This window comes from Bemisia tabaci, chromosome 7 (assembly GCF_918797505.1).
Source record: "Bemisia tabaci chromosome 7, PGI_BMITA_v3".
Classification (NCBI taxonomy): domain Eukaryota; kingdom Metazoa; phylum Arthropoda; class Insecta; order Hemiptera; family Aleyrodidae; genus Bemisia; species Bemisia tabaci.
In genome coordinates, this window is record NC_092799.1 from 27,074,496 (window position 1) to 27,088,763 (window position 14,268).

Consider the following 14,268-nt stretch of genomic DNA (forward strand, 5'->3'; position numbering starts at 1 on the left):
CTTAAATGGAGGGAGGCATTGATGCAAACTTTTAAGAATCGCAAAAGCATAGTAAATGGAGGGAAGCATTGATGCAAACTTTTGAGAATCGCAAAAGCATAGTAAATGGAGGGAAGCATTGATGCAAACTTTTGAGAATCGCAAAAGCATAGTAAATGGAGGGAAGCATTGATGCAAACTTTTGAGAATCGCAAAAGCATAGTAAATGGAGGGAATGCATTGAGATGCCGAAACTTGCAACTTTGAGAATCGCAAAAGCATAGTAAATGGAGGGAAGCATTGATGCAAACTTTTGAGAATCGCAAAAGCATAGTAAATGGAGGGAAGCATTGATGCAAACTTTTGAGAATCGCAAAAGCATAGTAAATGGAGGGAAGCATTGATGCAAACTTTTGAGAATCGCAAAAGCATAGTAAATGGAGGGAAGCATTGATGCAAACTTTTGAGAATCGCAAAAGCATAGTAAATGGAGGGAAGCATTGATGCAAACTTTTGAGAATCGCAAAAGCATAGTAAATGGAGGGAAGCATTGATGCAAACTTTTGAGAATCGCAAAAGCATAGTAAATGGAGGGAAGCATTGATGCAAACTTTTGAGAATCGCAAAAGCATAGTAAATGGAGGGAAGCATTGATGCAAACTTTTGAGAATCGCAAAAGCATAGCAAATTATGTTATACTCCATCATCTGCGTAGATACGTATCTTGTTTATTGTCCTTTGAAACGCGTGCAGTAATGACATCCGTGTCTCACATTCATACTGCCATCCTAAGGTAAAACGTCGTATGAGCCCTCAAGCGTTGCCAAATTTCCGTTGGTAAATCAAGAATTTTCGGGAAAATTTGTAAATATTTTTCCTCCAATTTTTCAGGTAATTCTGTTCGCAATTTCACCTAAAATTCTTGAAAATTTCTTGGAAAAATATGCCTAACTTCCCTAAAAAAATAAACATTTTATCGGAGGAAATTTGGCAACTCTCGAATGTTCATGCGGCGTTTTTCCTTAGCACGGCAGCATAACCAATGTGCGCGCAATACTTGTTGACAGATCGAATCTTTTTTACGGAGCTTTTAAAATGTCTATTTTAGCGTATTTTTCGAGATGTTTTGAAGTTGAGCCTCCCAAGCCAAATCAATTTCCTCCCAATAACTTTTGCCGCGATCCCTGAAATTTGGTCGAGATGACGTCGTGGTATACGGGATTTCTTTTTTCCATTTTTACAGAGGAAGGAGGAGAAAACCACGGGGCGCTGAAGCGCTCCGGTTATTCAAATGAAACAGAATTACAGCCGGGGGGAGGCAGAGCCTGTGCGGAGTGAAGGATGGGCCGAAGCGGTCCTGCCGATCTTGGAAAGAGACGTTTTGAAAAATGGTCGGAAACACCTCCTATTCCTTTCAGCGCGGAGAACAGAGAAAAAGGGCACTTGGTAAAGAGGCTTCCATGCCGGGCTTTTGGCGCCAACTTGAGCGTCAAATATTGACTCATTTAAATTAGTCGCGCTTCCCGCAACATCCCCCCCCGGGCCCCCCGGCTCAGGCCGATCCTCGACCGCAATTCCCGTGCCATCCATCCACCCATTCAGACTCAACACTCAACAGCCTGAGACTTATAGCACCCGCTCATATTTCAAAGCCGCTAAACTGTCTCTTCGCAACCTTCCGGGCACGCACCGGACTGGTTCTCCCTCCGCGAGAGTTCTGCTTTTTCGGAACTTTTGATTTGCCTCGTTCGCGCACGGTGAAAAAAACCTCTTGCGTGGGACCCGAAGTTTAGGTCATATGAATCTATGAAGTTTTCAGATTGAGCATCTGAACACTTGAGATCTAGCTGTCCAGGTTCGGATCACACATCTGAAACTTCAGTTCTTACATCTGGAGTACTTCAGATGTGAGAACCGAAGTTTTTTGGATGTGAGAACCGAAGTTCTTCGGATGTGAAAACCGAAGTACTTCAGACGTAAGAACTGAAGTTTCAGATGTGTGATCCAAACCTCAGCAGCTGGACTTTAAGTGTTCGAATGCTCAATCCGAAAACTTCAGAGATCCATATGACCTAAACTTCGGGTCCGACGCACGAAGTTTTTTTCTCCGTGCGGATTTCGATTCGTGAGAAAAGCTTGCGACCGCTCCACAGTGGATCAAGTCAACAGAGCATTTGCAGGTGTCTGAAATTTGATGAATTTCGTGTTAAAGTGGAAACTACTGGAGAAACTGAACACGAGGATATCCTTGGTTCATGAACTGAACAATTATTGGAGGAGATACAACAAAAGGATCTAATCTGCTAAAATACATGTGTTTAAATGGGAAATGCCGCCTGATGACGTCACTAGGCGGTGCATTTTCTCACTTTTAAATCTATTTTTATACTTTTTCCCATATCAGAAAAAAAATTATAAAAAATACTGTGAAATCAGCTCTTTCAGCACTTTCAGCTGAAGTAATAAAAAATTTGCATGCAAATTCTCCATTAGAGAGAGGTCGAACGTGAAATTTTGAACTATAACCGCAAATTTTGGTGTTCATTTCGCCATAGTTTAAATTCTAAGGGATGTTTCTGGAAGGAAATACCACAAGGAAACCACTGGCTCCACTTTTAGAACCTCAGGATTTTGCATATACGGAGTTGTACGTAAAATTTCGCTCTACGACGCACTCTGACTTTCCACGACACCCAAACGCCACGTATGCCTGTCCTCCTCTCAATAGATTCTGATTTTCTTGTTGCAGGTCGGCGACAAAGATGTAGCTGTGCAGCCTGTTTGCGACAAACGGAAAGCAACCGAAGATCCAGAAAATAAGGAGCTGAAAAGGGTGAGTCCCTGAACCGTATCTTCTTGTCTTTCCATTTTCTGCTCAAGCGCTAGCGTCTCTGGGCGCCAGGTCGTTTGTGCCCTTTTGGAGAGCTCGCGCTCACCATGACGGCAATCAAAGTTTAGAAAACCTGAGAGGAGACAAACTTTTTTAATTACCCTGTTGAGGGTATTAATTTACTTCCAGTTTCCTTGTGGTAGAGGCGTTTAACCCCTAGCAGAGTTTGGAGATTTGAGAAATATCAATTTATCGTATCCGAGGTGGTTTTTCCTCCATGACTCTTTAATTGTTTCATGCCTGCCCTCTTCCCCCTCCCTCAACCATGAAAATTCAATACTGCACGGCATGCTCCAATATTACGTATACTTTGTAGTAAATTACTTTCAAAATGTGCAAGAAAGAAGACGGTTTAATCATCGTTTGTGATTGTAGGCACTTCCCAGTCATTTTCATCTCTCACATCCCTCTTTCGTGTAAGTGTCTTGAAACTTCTAAATTTAACACGATTTTTCGGTTTTCGGTTACTCAAAAGTTGAGCAATCAGCCGATTTTACAAATATGAGTAATGATTGTGGCTCGGGCCATGCTTTAAGAAAATAAAACAATGTGCAAGAAGATGTGAGTCGCAACATGGGAAATAAAAACACATTTGATCTAGAGTCCAGACTCTTGAAAACATTGACAAGAAAAAATACTCTTGATTCAATCGGATTTTTGCTTGAATCAAAACGAAATCCGCTTAAATTAAGAGGCTTGGTTCTTGATTGAAGCTAGATTCTGATTGAATCAAGAGTACTTCTTCTTGTCGATGTTTTTAAGAGTCTGGACTCTAGATCCAATGTGTTTTTTTTTTTTCCAGTGTGCATTATGATGTGAGCCCTGTTATGCATACATTCTTATGGGTCTCAGAGCTCATGCCTGAATGGACATAGTTCCGTTTGGCAGAAATACGTCCATTTTATGAACGGGACCTTTTTAGCCCATAAAATTCTCGGCTCTCACACTCGGTGTGGATTTGTTAAAGCGAAGTGCAAAGGAGCCGTTAAAAATTCCTGTGGGTTTTGTCAGTTGCTTTCCACTCGGGGGAAGGAGCCGAAGAAAGGATAAGCGAAGAGTACTTGTTGCGTGGTCCTTTTTGTGGAGTACGGTACGGGGGAGGAATTGGCGCCACACTTATCACGAGCACGACCAATGGCACGGACTGATTGATCCCCATTCCCCCCGCGCCGAGGGGCTTTGTATCCGTTTCCGCCAGCGATTTGTCCGGGGTCTCCGTTTCTTTCTCCGTTTCAGCGCGAGCTTTAATACAGCTAATGAGCTTTTGGAAGCTTATTAATGGTAGACAGAGTTGAAAGCTCCCGGGTTGTTTCGTTGTGAATCAATGCCGAGTGGAGCGTTTGTGCGTTCTGTGTTCTCAGAATTCATTATCATAATTGCCCCGGCTCCTTTTCACGGCCCCGCGGATAAGGCTCCGCAGGGATGCCATGTTGGGATCCTCCGGTTGGACCGCGGAACACACCCGTAAGCAGCGTTCGGAACTCACCTTTGAGTTTTAGGAGTCATGTGGCGCATCAAGCCAGATTTTTAGGCGCCGTTGAAGATTTTTTTGGGACCCAATTGACTTTTTGCCTATATATTACGTGCTGTAGTAAGTAGCGAGTTAGTTACGAACTAGTAAGTAGCTGTAACTTGGGGAAGACAAAAGCACTAAGGATGAAATCTTGGAGAATAGAAAACGCTTTCACTTGTAGTGCTGGAAATTTCGAATAATCACCTAATATGAAAATTCAGATTTTTTGGGGGCAATTTTTAGGGGCCACGTTGGCGCAGTGCCTTCATTTTTTAGGTGCCATGGCCGATTTTTCAGGCGCATTTGGCGCGTTGGCGCCTGTGAGTTTCGAACACTGCCCGTAAGCGAATTTTATTTAGAGGTTCGGTACTACTTTCGTGCCCGAACCTCCGAGCTGTCATTCTATTTGAGTTCGGAACTTCCGATTCGATGACTGACGAATTGCAACGTTGGTGCGTGATTTTGGCACCACCTCGCGAGGTGGTTCTAAAAAGGTTTGACCTATCGAAAACCAACGGTTCTGATTGGTCGAATCTGGTAACAACGGTGTCCACTGGTGTTGGTGACTGATGAGACAACCCGGGACAGAACTTCCCAAAGAGGTTCGGAACTTTGAATAAAATTAGCTTCGTGAACATCGAAAAAATGACGTCATCACGGGATTCCTTGATTTTTTTCAAAGCTCTGGATTCATGTACACTAACAAACATTCCTAAGTTAAGAAAACTACCAAGGGAACTGAATATACCGAAGAAACCCTCGGTTCATAAATTGAACAATTATTGGAGGAGCTATGAAAAAATTATTTAATCTGCTAAAATGTAAGGGTTCAAATAGGAAATGCCGTCGGATGACGTCACTAAGTGGTGTATTTTCTCACTTTTAAATCAATTTTTATACTTTTTCCATATCAAAGAATTTTTAAAAAAAGTGCTTAAAGAGTCTCTAAGCACTCCCAGATGAAAGTATAAAGGAGGAGGGGGAGGTACACTGAAAGAAATATTTGTGTTCTTGGGCTACTTTTGGCTAATATAGGAAGAGAAGAACAAAAGTGAAAAAAAGAAAAAGAATAAAAAAGACAAAAAGAAGAAGAAGAAGAAAAGGGACAAAAAGAAATTGATTAAAATCAATACTCCAATATCCAGATTCCTCTCATGTCGACCCCATTTCTTTCTTTGTCATTATACCTGAATCCCTGGAGTTTGCCTGAGCTGAAAGTTGGTTCTGTAAATGCACTGCACGGGAGGGAGAGCTGCCCTCGGGGCTTTGGCCTCCGAGGCTGGCGAGACGGTCAGGGGATGATTTGGGTTTACGCTGTTTTTGACGTTAACATATGAGCATATGACACGGAATGAATTCGAATATGAAAGTACCTCGGGTCAAACTCTGCAAGGGACACCGTGGAATATACTTTGATTTCCCCCTTACGATACAACGCCATCTCCGAGAACTGAGACGACGATTCGTCGTTCCTCCCACGAAGAAACTTAACTGAATTTCGATGTTGCCACATTTCTTCTCCTGAATTTTATTTTGTCATAACCATGTACTAATTTAGAGGCTAGACAAACAGGGTCACGGCCCTAGTCAGAAGGTACAAGAAGAAGAAGAATAAGAATAAGGAGAAGAAGAAGAAGAAGATTTTTATTTTTACCAGGAGGAGAATCTAGGACATTTCTAACTGAAAATTTTAATTATTTTCCTCTGATCTTGCGCGAGAATCGGAAAACTTTGGAAAAAAATTGCACTGGTATATTCTTGTAAAAAATTGAATGGACCACCAGACAGGGTCTGAACTAGAAATTGACGTCACCTGAGTCCTCTTCAAAGTCTTTCATAGAAAACAAATCATATGACGGGAATGTCGGAAATCAACTCCTAAACGCGATTTTAGCAAATATTTTTAACACAGATCAAATAGAAGTTAGATTATAGAAATGACGTCATTATTATTTCTGCCATTCAACCAATGTTAATTGTAAACGCTTACATCTTGTTTAGGAGTTGATATTAATACTTCTCGTTGCAAGATTAGTTTTTTCCGTGGAATTTTGAAGAGAAAACATCTTGCGGAATAGGGGATTCTCTCGTCTTATGGGGATACGACTATTCGAACTTCCAAGTAACGTTGGGAAGTATAACCAGTCATTTGAAGGCCTTATAATTTCTTTTTATGTCTCTTTTCCTCTTCTTCTTCTTCTTCCTCTTCTTTTTGCCTCCTTGGTTCTTTTTCTTTTTGTCACTTTTGTTCTCTTTTTTATTTTGTCTCTTTCATTCTTATTTTCCTTATTGTCTCTTTTATTATTCTTCGTCTTTTTTCTTTCCAATCATTCTTTTTCTTTTGTTTCTTTTATTCTTATTTTTCCTTCGTCTCTTTTATTATTCTTTTTCCTTCGTCTCTTTTATTATTCTTTTGCTTTTTGTCTCTTTCATTCTTCGTTTTATTTTTCTCTCTTTTATTCTTCCGTGTCTTTTATTTTCTTGTACTTTTTCTCTATTGTAGTATTCTTTTTCTTTTTTCTCCTTTTTAAAAAACATCCTGGAACTAAATTCTTACGCTCTCTGAAAAATCCTTGACTAGCATTTTCGCTGAAAAAGCAAAACAGGATCATACATCTGCTCACAGCATGATGTCAGAGGGAACTCGTTTCTAGAACCAGCATGATTAATCCTTCGAAGAACCTCCATGAGTTCTTTCATTTTTTTTTTCCTTCCACGTCTAATGCATCATAATGATTGTATCTGAGACTAAAGACGATAAGCCACACGATAAATTTGAAAAAATAAGCGGGAATAACGTCGCGTTGTCCTTAACGGCACTGGACTCGCTTAGACTTACGCAAACGCGACTCTCTCGTTTTATGAGGATACAACTATTCGAACTTCCAAGTAACGTTGGGAAGTATACCCAGTCATTTGAAGGCGTTATAATTTTTTGAGTCCGCGCCTGAGCGCTGTCTCAAGATTTATTCAGGATCGTTTGACTCAATGATTAATTGTTTGAATATGAGTTTGATGATTATATGTTACGAGCACGTATGTAAATTGCAACGTTTCCAAATTTCCTTGCTCATTTCCTCATTGTTTACTCAATTTCGCCACCTTGGATGGAGTTGCGTTTCTTCGTACGGGAAACGAAAAATTTCGATAGTCCGATTTCAGACTTTAGTCTTTATTTGAGTATTTTCTGTACATACATTTCATGTATTTGAAACTAACGAGTTGAAGTTGTACGCACAAGTCAGCTTCCGAAATGTTTTCTTTTATTGATATTTTATTTGGAGCAAGTAAATGGGATAATATCCATAGTCTATGATCCATGTCTCGTCACACGCGCTGAAAGGAGACCTAAAGAGGTTGAAGAATGAAGACTCTGACCAATTATCCGTCGGTAGATTCCTGAAGAAATGCGTCAGTTCATCGATGTCACTCCCAATTAATGCGTTGATGTTTGCCTCCAAGATAGGTTCCGGACAAGCAACGCCGTCCCCAAAAACTATAGCCTTCAGCATTTGAAGCGTTCCAAAATTCGCTCTGACGGAACTTCGAGCCAGCTGAAAATAAGCGAAGGCCAGGGCTATAAGGAAGAACATCGTATGAACATTCGAACGCTGCCAAATTTCTCTCTGTAAAATATTTATTTTTGAGGAAAATTACGATTGTTTCCCCCCGGAATTTTCAGGTACTTTAGATCAAACTAAAGTCGCTGAAAATTGGATGAAAAGGATGCACAAGTCTCTTAAGAAATTCTTGTTTTATTGACGGAAATTTGGCAACATTCGGAGGATCATACGACGTTCTCCCTTAGCACGACAGAATTAAGCAGTTGTTTATCGACAGCTTTTCCCACTGAAGGGACACCTCCACCCGACACCCGACACTGAAAAGCCGCGCCGGATATAGGTATCGAATGACAGCAGGCAAACACAGCCTAGAGAGAAGGTAAACAAAATAATCTCTCCCTCGTTCCGGAGGGCACAGTTTCGAAAATTCTGCCAACCAACCTACGAAGCTAATGTTGGCAAGGTATTTTTAAAAGAACTTTAAGTATCACATTACTTCAATTTCTTGGTTTTATTTTGAACGCACTATTGCAGTTTTCCTAAATATATACCCCCTAAAAAACCTTTCATATTTCTTGAGGACCTAATGATATCTTTCGATGTATTATCATCTAGTACGTTTGAAGTTCCTTCTAAAATTCTCGCTCTTTTTTCCAGTATTGATTCCTAAGGTATAGGCTCTAACGGAAATAGAGCCATGCATCATTTCTGCGCATCCTGTAGACACGTTGAAGTATCAGTTCTATAAATAATAAATGCCTCCATTTACCTTCTGGACCCTTGAATAAGTAATGCGCTAACGATAAGTTCTTATTAGCCTCGACTTTTATGGCTTTTATTATCTTATCTAACTTTTTCGCATGAACCTTGAACGTCTCGCTCCTGAGGCGTGGGTGCCTCACGCAGACGATCGAGTATCGATATTTCCCTATTTGAAGCTTCGCTAAAGAATCGATTACTAAGGTGTTCGTTACGAACACCCTATGTATCGATCCTTTTACATAGGTTTATGGGGCAGATCGATCGATATATCGCACAGCACGCCACGCTACTGGCCTCACGTCAACTCCCCTCACTTTTTTATGAGGCGTGTAACCTCTTGACAACACGTCATAAAATACGACCATTCCAGTGTGTAATATCACAGGGACCGCGGATAACTTTTGATATTACTATATAAAAATATAATTTTTTTTGCGAGAGGAATGAAGCTTCTTTATTTTCCTACAATACCACGGAAAAAGTTGTCTACTCCCAGACGATAGAACATAACTACATATCGACGTCGCAAATATTTGCACTTTGAAACGTGTATTTTTCCCGGGAAACTTCTAGGCATTTCTATCTGGAAATTTCCCTGGGTTTTTCTCTAATCGGGCGCAAACATTGGAAAAAATTGGACTGAGACTGTTTAGTTATATTTTTGCGAACAATTGAATCACTAGTAAAAAAAACCTCTTGGGCCAATGCCGCGGTGCATTGACTTAAGAGTGCAGTTTCTTGTCGCCGGATTTAAGAGTCTTGAACTCTTGTTTCAAGCGGATTTTGCACTGATTCAAGCGGATTTTGCATTGAAACAAGAGTCTAGACTCTTGAATCCGGCGACAAGAAACTGCACCCTTGAACCAAGAGGTTTTTTTTACCAGTGATTGTTTGAGTGAATGTTGCATCACTGGAACGGAATTACCGAGAAATCGTCGGTTTCCTGAATATTTCCTAAAATTTTACCTAACAACAAAACTGCACCACAAGAAAAATTTGGAAGAAAATGATCAAAATTCACTATATTGGCCAAGAATATTCTATGATACGAGTCCGTTTCCTTTGATTTTGGTGAATGGAAATAATGATAGTCAGGATCATTGAAAAGCTGGCAGGCTGGCCGACAATTCGTCGTCCTTATGACGTAAATGTATCTCTATTTCTACATGAACCCCGAAAACAGTGGCGTAGCGTGAGTTGCGATATATCGATTGTTATGCCATTTAAACCTATGAAAAGGATCGATAAACAGGGTGTTCGCAGCGAACACCTTAATAATCGATTCTTTGCCATAGTTTTAAATGGCATAACAAACGATACATCGCAATTCACGCCACGCCACGGCCCGAAAAGCATTGAGTTGTACGAAAAATATGGCTCACGTGAAAATCCAGATACGCCCTTACGTAAGGGGGGGGGCGAATTATGACGTAAACAAGGAAGCTTCTAGAGCACGATTCGGGATTTCAGCGGAGGAGAAATCCGCCTAAATTACCCCAACTCCTCGACGGAGGAGACCGGATGACATGATTCCAGATGAGAGAAGACGCTCATTTTTCAAACCTACACATCTGCCCTCTGTCCGACTTCCGCTCAACGCACTCGGGCCACTCAAAATTCTGGGAAGTAAGTCCAGAAGATCGATCTTGGCGGAAAAATAAATATCCCTAAGCACTCCCGAGGTGGGAGACTACAGTCTCCACTCTCTGACCTTCATCTTATTTCTTCTCTCTTTTCCCATTTCTCCTAAGATTCTTTGACTTTCACTTGATTCTCGGGTAAAGATTCAGTATATCCATCGGAGGGAAAAAAATCAAAACTTGAGAATATTTAATTCCACATGAGCTGATGTCACACAAGCAAACCATGCTATTAATACATCAAAATCAAGTGTTGCGATTGACCCAAGCCATCAAAAAAGCCAATCACAACACCTGGCCCTGAAGATTTGATGGCTTCAAAAAACTGATTTTCTTTTGGTTTGAAGACAATACTTATAATGCGCCGAAAAGGCCATTTATTTTAAGCCGAGTAGGCAAGCTGTGAAAGCGAAAGTTTCCTCGTTGCGATACAAATTTTCCGTTTGCGACAGTCAGAAAAACACCTCAAAGTTTTTTTTTTACTTTTTAGTCGTGCGGCGAAGCCGTATAGACTCTAGGTTTCGCCGGAGGCTAAAAAGTGTCCACACTTTTAGGCTAAGTCCAAGAGGAGAATTTTCGAGGAACCAAGTAACATATGAGGTATTGATATCGGTGCATTTTGGCCCAATGGAGATGTTACATGTGCGAGGAATTTGCAATTTGACTGTTGATTCTTGTATAAAAGTTCGCGAGGAACACAATGGTGCCACTGGTTTTCTCTGAAATCATCTTCCATGCTCAAAAAAACCTCTCAAGTTGAGGCCAAAATGGAGGGGATATCCCACCCTACCCTGAGAGTCCACGTCTACATGAAGACAAACTCTCCATGCAAAGATAGGGAGCAAATACATTAGCAGGGTTGCCGTGTATTCAGTTTTGGAGTCCCCAGATAAATTGGTAGCCCTGTCAAAGTATTAGCTCCCTATCTTTGCATGGAGAATAGGTCTTGATCTAGGCTTTGACTCTCAGGGTAGGGTGGGATATTCCCTCCATTTTGGCCTCAACTTGAGTGCTTTTTTTTGAGCTTGGGAGATGATTTCAGAGAAAACCAGTGGCACCATCGTGTTTCTCGTGACTTTTTACACAAGATTCAACAGTCAAATCGCAAATTCCTCACACATGCAACATCTCCATTATGCCAAATGGAATTTCTGATCATTTAGCCATGGTTTGGTAGCGTTTAGCAATCAACTGTGACCATAATGTAAAGAACCCACACAGGTGCCTTTCGGCGGAATGTCGCCCTATGGCATTCTTTATCATCAAGTCACTGTTGAACATTTACTGTTAAGTAGCGTTTAGCAACCAAGTATAGCCAAAATTTCCAGAACTCATACCTCAGATGTTCAAAGAGTGTTAACATGTGTCGCCAAATGGAATTTCTGATCATTTAGCCATGGTTTGGTAGCGTTTAGCAATCAACTGTGACCATAATGTAAAGAACCCACACAGGTGCCTTTCGGCGGAATGTCGCCCTATGGCATTCTTTATCATCAAGTCACTGTTGAACATTTACTGTTAAGTAGCGTTTAGCAACCAAGTATAGCCAAAATTTCCAGAACTCATACCTCAGATGTTCAAAGAGTGTTAACATGTGTCGCCAAATGGAATTTCTGATCATTTAGCCATGGTTTGGTAGCTTTTAGCAATCAACTGTGACCATAATGTAAAGAACCCACACAGGTGCCTTTCGGCGGAATGTCGCCCTATGGCATTCTTTATCATCAAGTCACTGTTGAACATTTACTGTTAAGTAGCGTTTAGCAACCAAGTATAGCCAAAATTTCCAGAACTCATACCTCAGATGTTCAAAGAGTGTTAACATGTGTCGCCAAATGGAATTTCTGATCATTTAGCCATGGTTTGGTAGCGTTTAGCAATCAACTGTGACCATAATGTAAAGAACCCACACAGGTGCCTTTCGGCGGAATGTCGCCCTATGGCATTCTTTATCATCAAGTCACTGTTGAACATTTACTGTTAAGTAGCGTTTAGCAACCAAGTATAGCCAAAATTTCCAGAACTCATACCTCAGATGTTCAAAGAGTGTTAACATGTGTCGCCAAATGGAATTTCTGATCATTTAGCCATGGTTTGGTAGCGTTTAGCAATCAACTGTGACCATAATGTAAAGAACCCACACAGGTGCCTTTCGGCGGAATGTCGCCCTATGGCATTCTTTATCATCAAGTCACTGTTGAACATTTACTGTTAAGTAGCGTTTAGCAACCAAGTATAGCCAAAATTTCCAGAACTCATACCTCAGATGTTCAAAGAGTGTTAACATGTGTCGCCAAATGGAATTTCTGATCATTTAGCCATGGTTTGGTAGCGTTTAGCAATCAACTGTGACCATAATGTAAAGAACCCACACAGGTGCCTTTCGGCGGAATGTCGCCCTATGGCATTCTTTATCATCAAGTCACTGTTGAACATTTACTGTTAAGTAGCGTTTAGCAACCAAGTATAGCCAAAATTTCCAGAACTCATACCTCAGATGTTCAAAGAGTGTTAACATGTGTCGCCAAATGGAATTTCTGATCATTTAGCCATGGTTTGGTAGCGTTTAGCAATCAACTGTGACCATAATGTAAAGAACCCACACAGGTGCCTTTCGGCGGAATGTCGCCCTATGGCATTCTTTATCATCAAGTCACTGTTGAACATTTACTGTTAAGTAGCGTTTAGCAACCAAGTATAGCCAAAATTTCCAGAACTCATACCTCAGATGTTCAAAGAGTGTTAACATGTGTCGCCAAATGGAATTTCTGATCATTTAGCCATGGTTTGGTAGCTTTTAGCAATCAACTGTGACCATAATGTAAAGAACCCACACAGGTGCCTTTCGGCGGAATGTCGCCCTATGGCATTCTTTATCATCGAGTCACAGTTTAATAGCGTAAATAAGCAACCAATGGTGGCCAAAATGTCAAGACTCCAAACTGGTGCTTTTTGGCTGAATTTCGCCCAATAGGATCTTTGATGATTTATCAGTAATGGTTGATGTTTATGTTGATTAATTATTACTGTCTGAAAGTGAATCCTGTGGGAGAATATTATAGGGTTGGTTCAAACAAGTTTTAGAATTTTTTTCCTTAGCGCTAATGGACCCTAAGGGACAACTTCAATTCATCGAACTAAAAGTTTTCAATGTTCATAACCATTTTTTAACTGTCGGAACTCACTAGACCACATTATATTCATGATGAATTTAAAGAATATCGCTGTCAAAAGTTGAGTTCTCCTTCAATTTAGCACTTTTTGTCATTACCTTAAAGACCATACGGAAAGTGCTAAATCTACGGAAAACTCAACTTTTCACAGCGATATTCTTCAAATTTATCATGAATATAATGTGGTCTAGTGAGTTCTGACATTTAAAAATGGGTATGAACATTTAAGGCTTTATTTTCCTTGAATTTAAGTGGTTTTTCAGGGTCTACGGTAAGAAAAAAAGTCTAAAACACGTTAAAAGTTACTTGAACCTACCCTATAATGTTGAGCTATGACTTCAACTTTCATGAACCCTTACTTGTGCCTTTCAGCTTGATTTCGCTAAATGGAATTATTTATGATTGAAGTCGTGGTTGAGTTTACTATGCTGATAAAATATCATTGGAAAATTTAGGTTTCACCATCATAGTCTTCTACGAGGGCTGTCCCAAAAGAAACCGGACTTTTGTCATAGAAGGCGAACAGAGCGTCGTAATGAAGTTTTCTTGGGCTTGTTTGAAAGCTGATAAGCTACTGAAGATGCTTGTTTTTACAGAATGCAAACATTGGTCTTGGTAAGGAAACTACACGCTTTGGAATAAAGGAAAGTCAAACTCGAGTTTGGATTTTTGTCTTTATTTCAAGAAAAATTTAGATACAACTTAAAAAAAAAAACCAGGTTTTAAGTTAAAAACTTCGTTGCTCTCT

At 40.4% G+C, this 14,268-nt stretch overlaps 1 protein-coding gene across 3 annotated transcripts in view; it reads left to right on the top strand.

Annotated features, from left to right (window-relative positions):
* The window catches only part of LOC109041789 (pseudouridylate synthase RPUSD2), a 335,027-nt gene that overhangs the window by 222,105 nt on the left and 98,654 nt on the right, over window positions 1-14,268 (top strand). For all 3 annotated transcript variants that reach the window (XM_072302098.1, XM_019058214.2, XM_019058219.2), the window contains one exon: window positions 2,729-2,812. In XM_072302098.1, coding sequence (XP_072158199.1) covers window positions 2,729-2,812 — 84 coding nt within the window. The remainder of the gene's footprint in view (window positions 1-2,728; window positions 2,813-14,268) is intronic.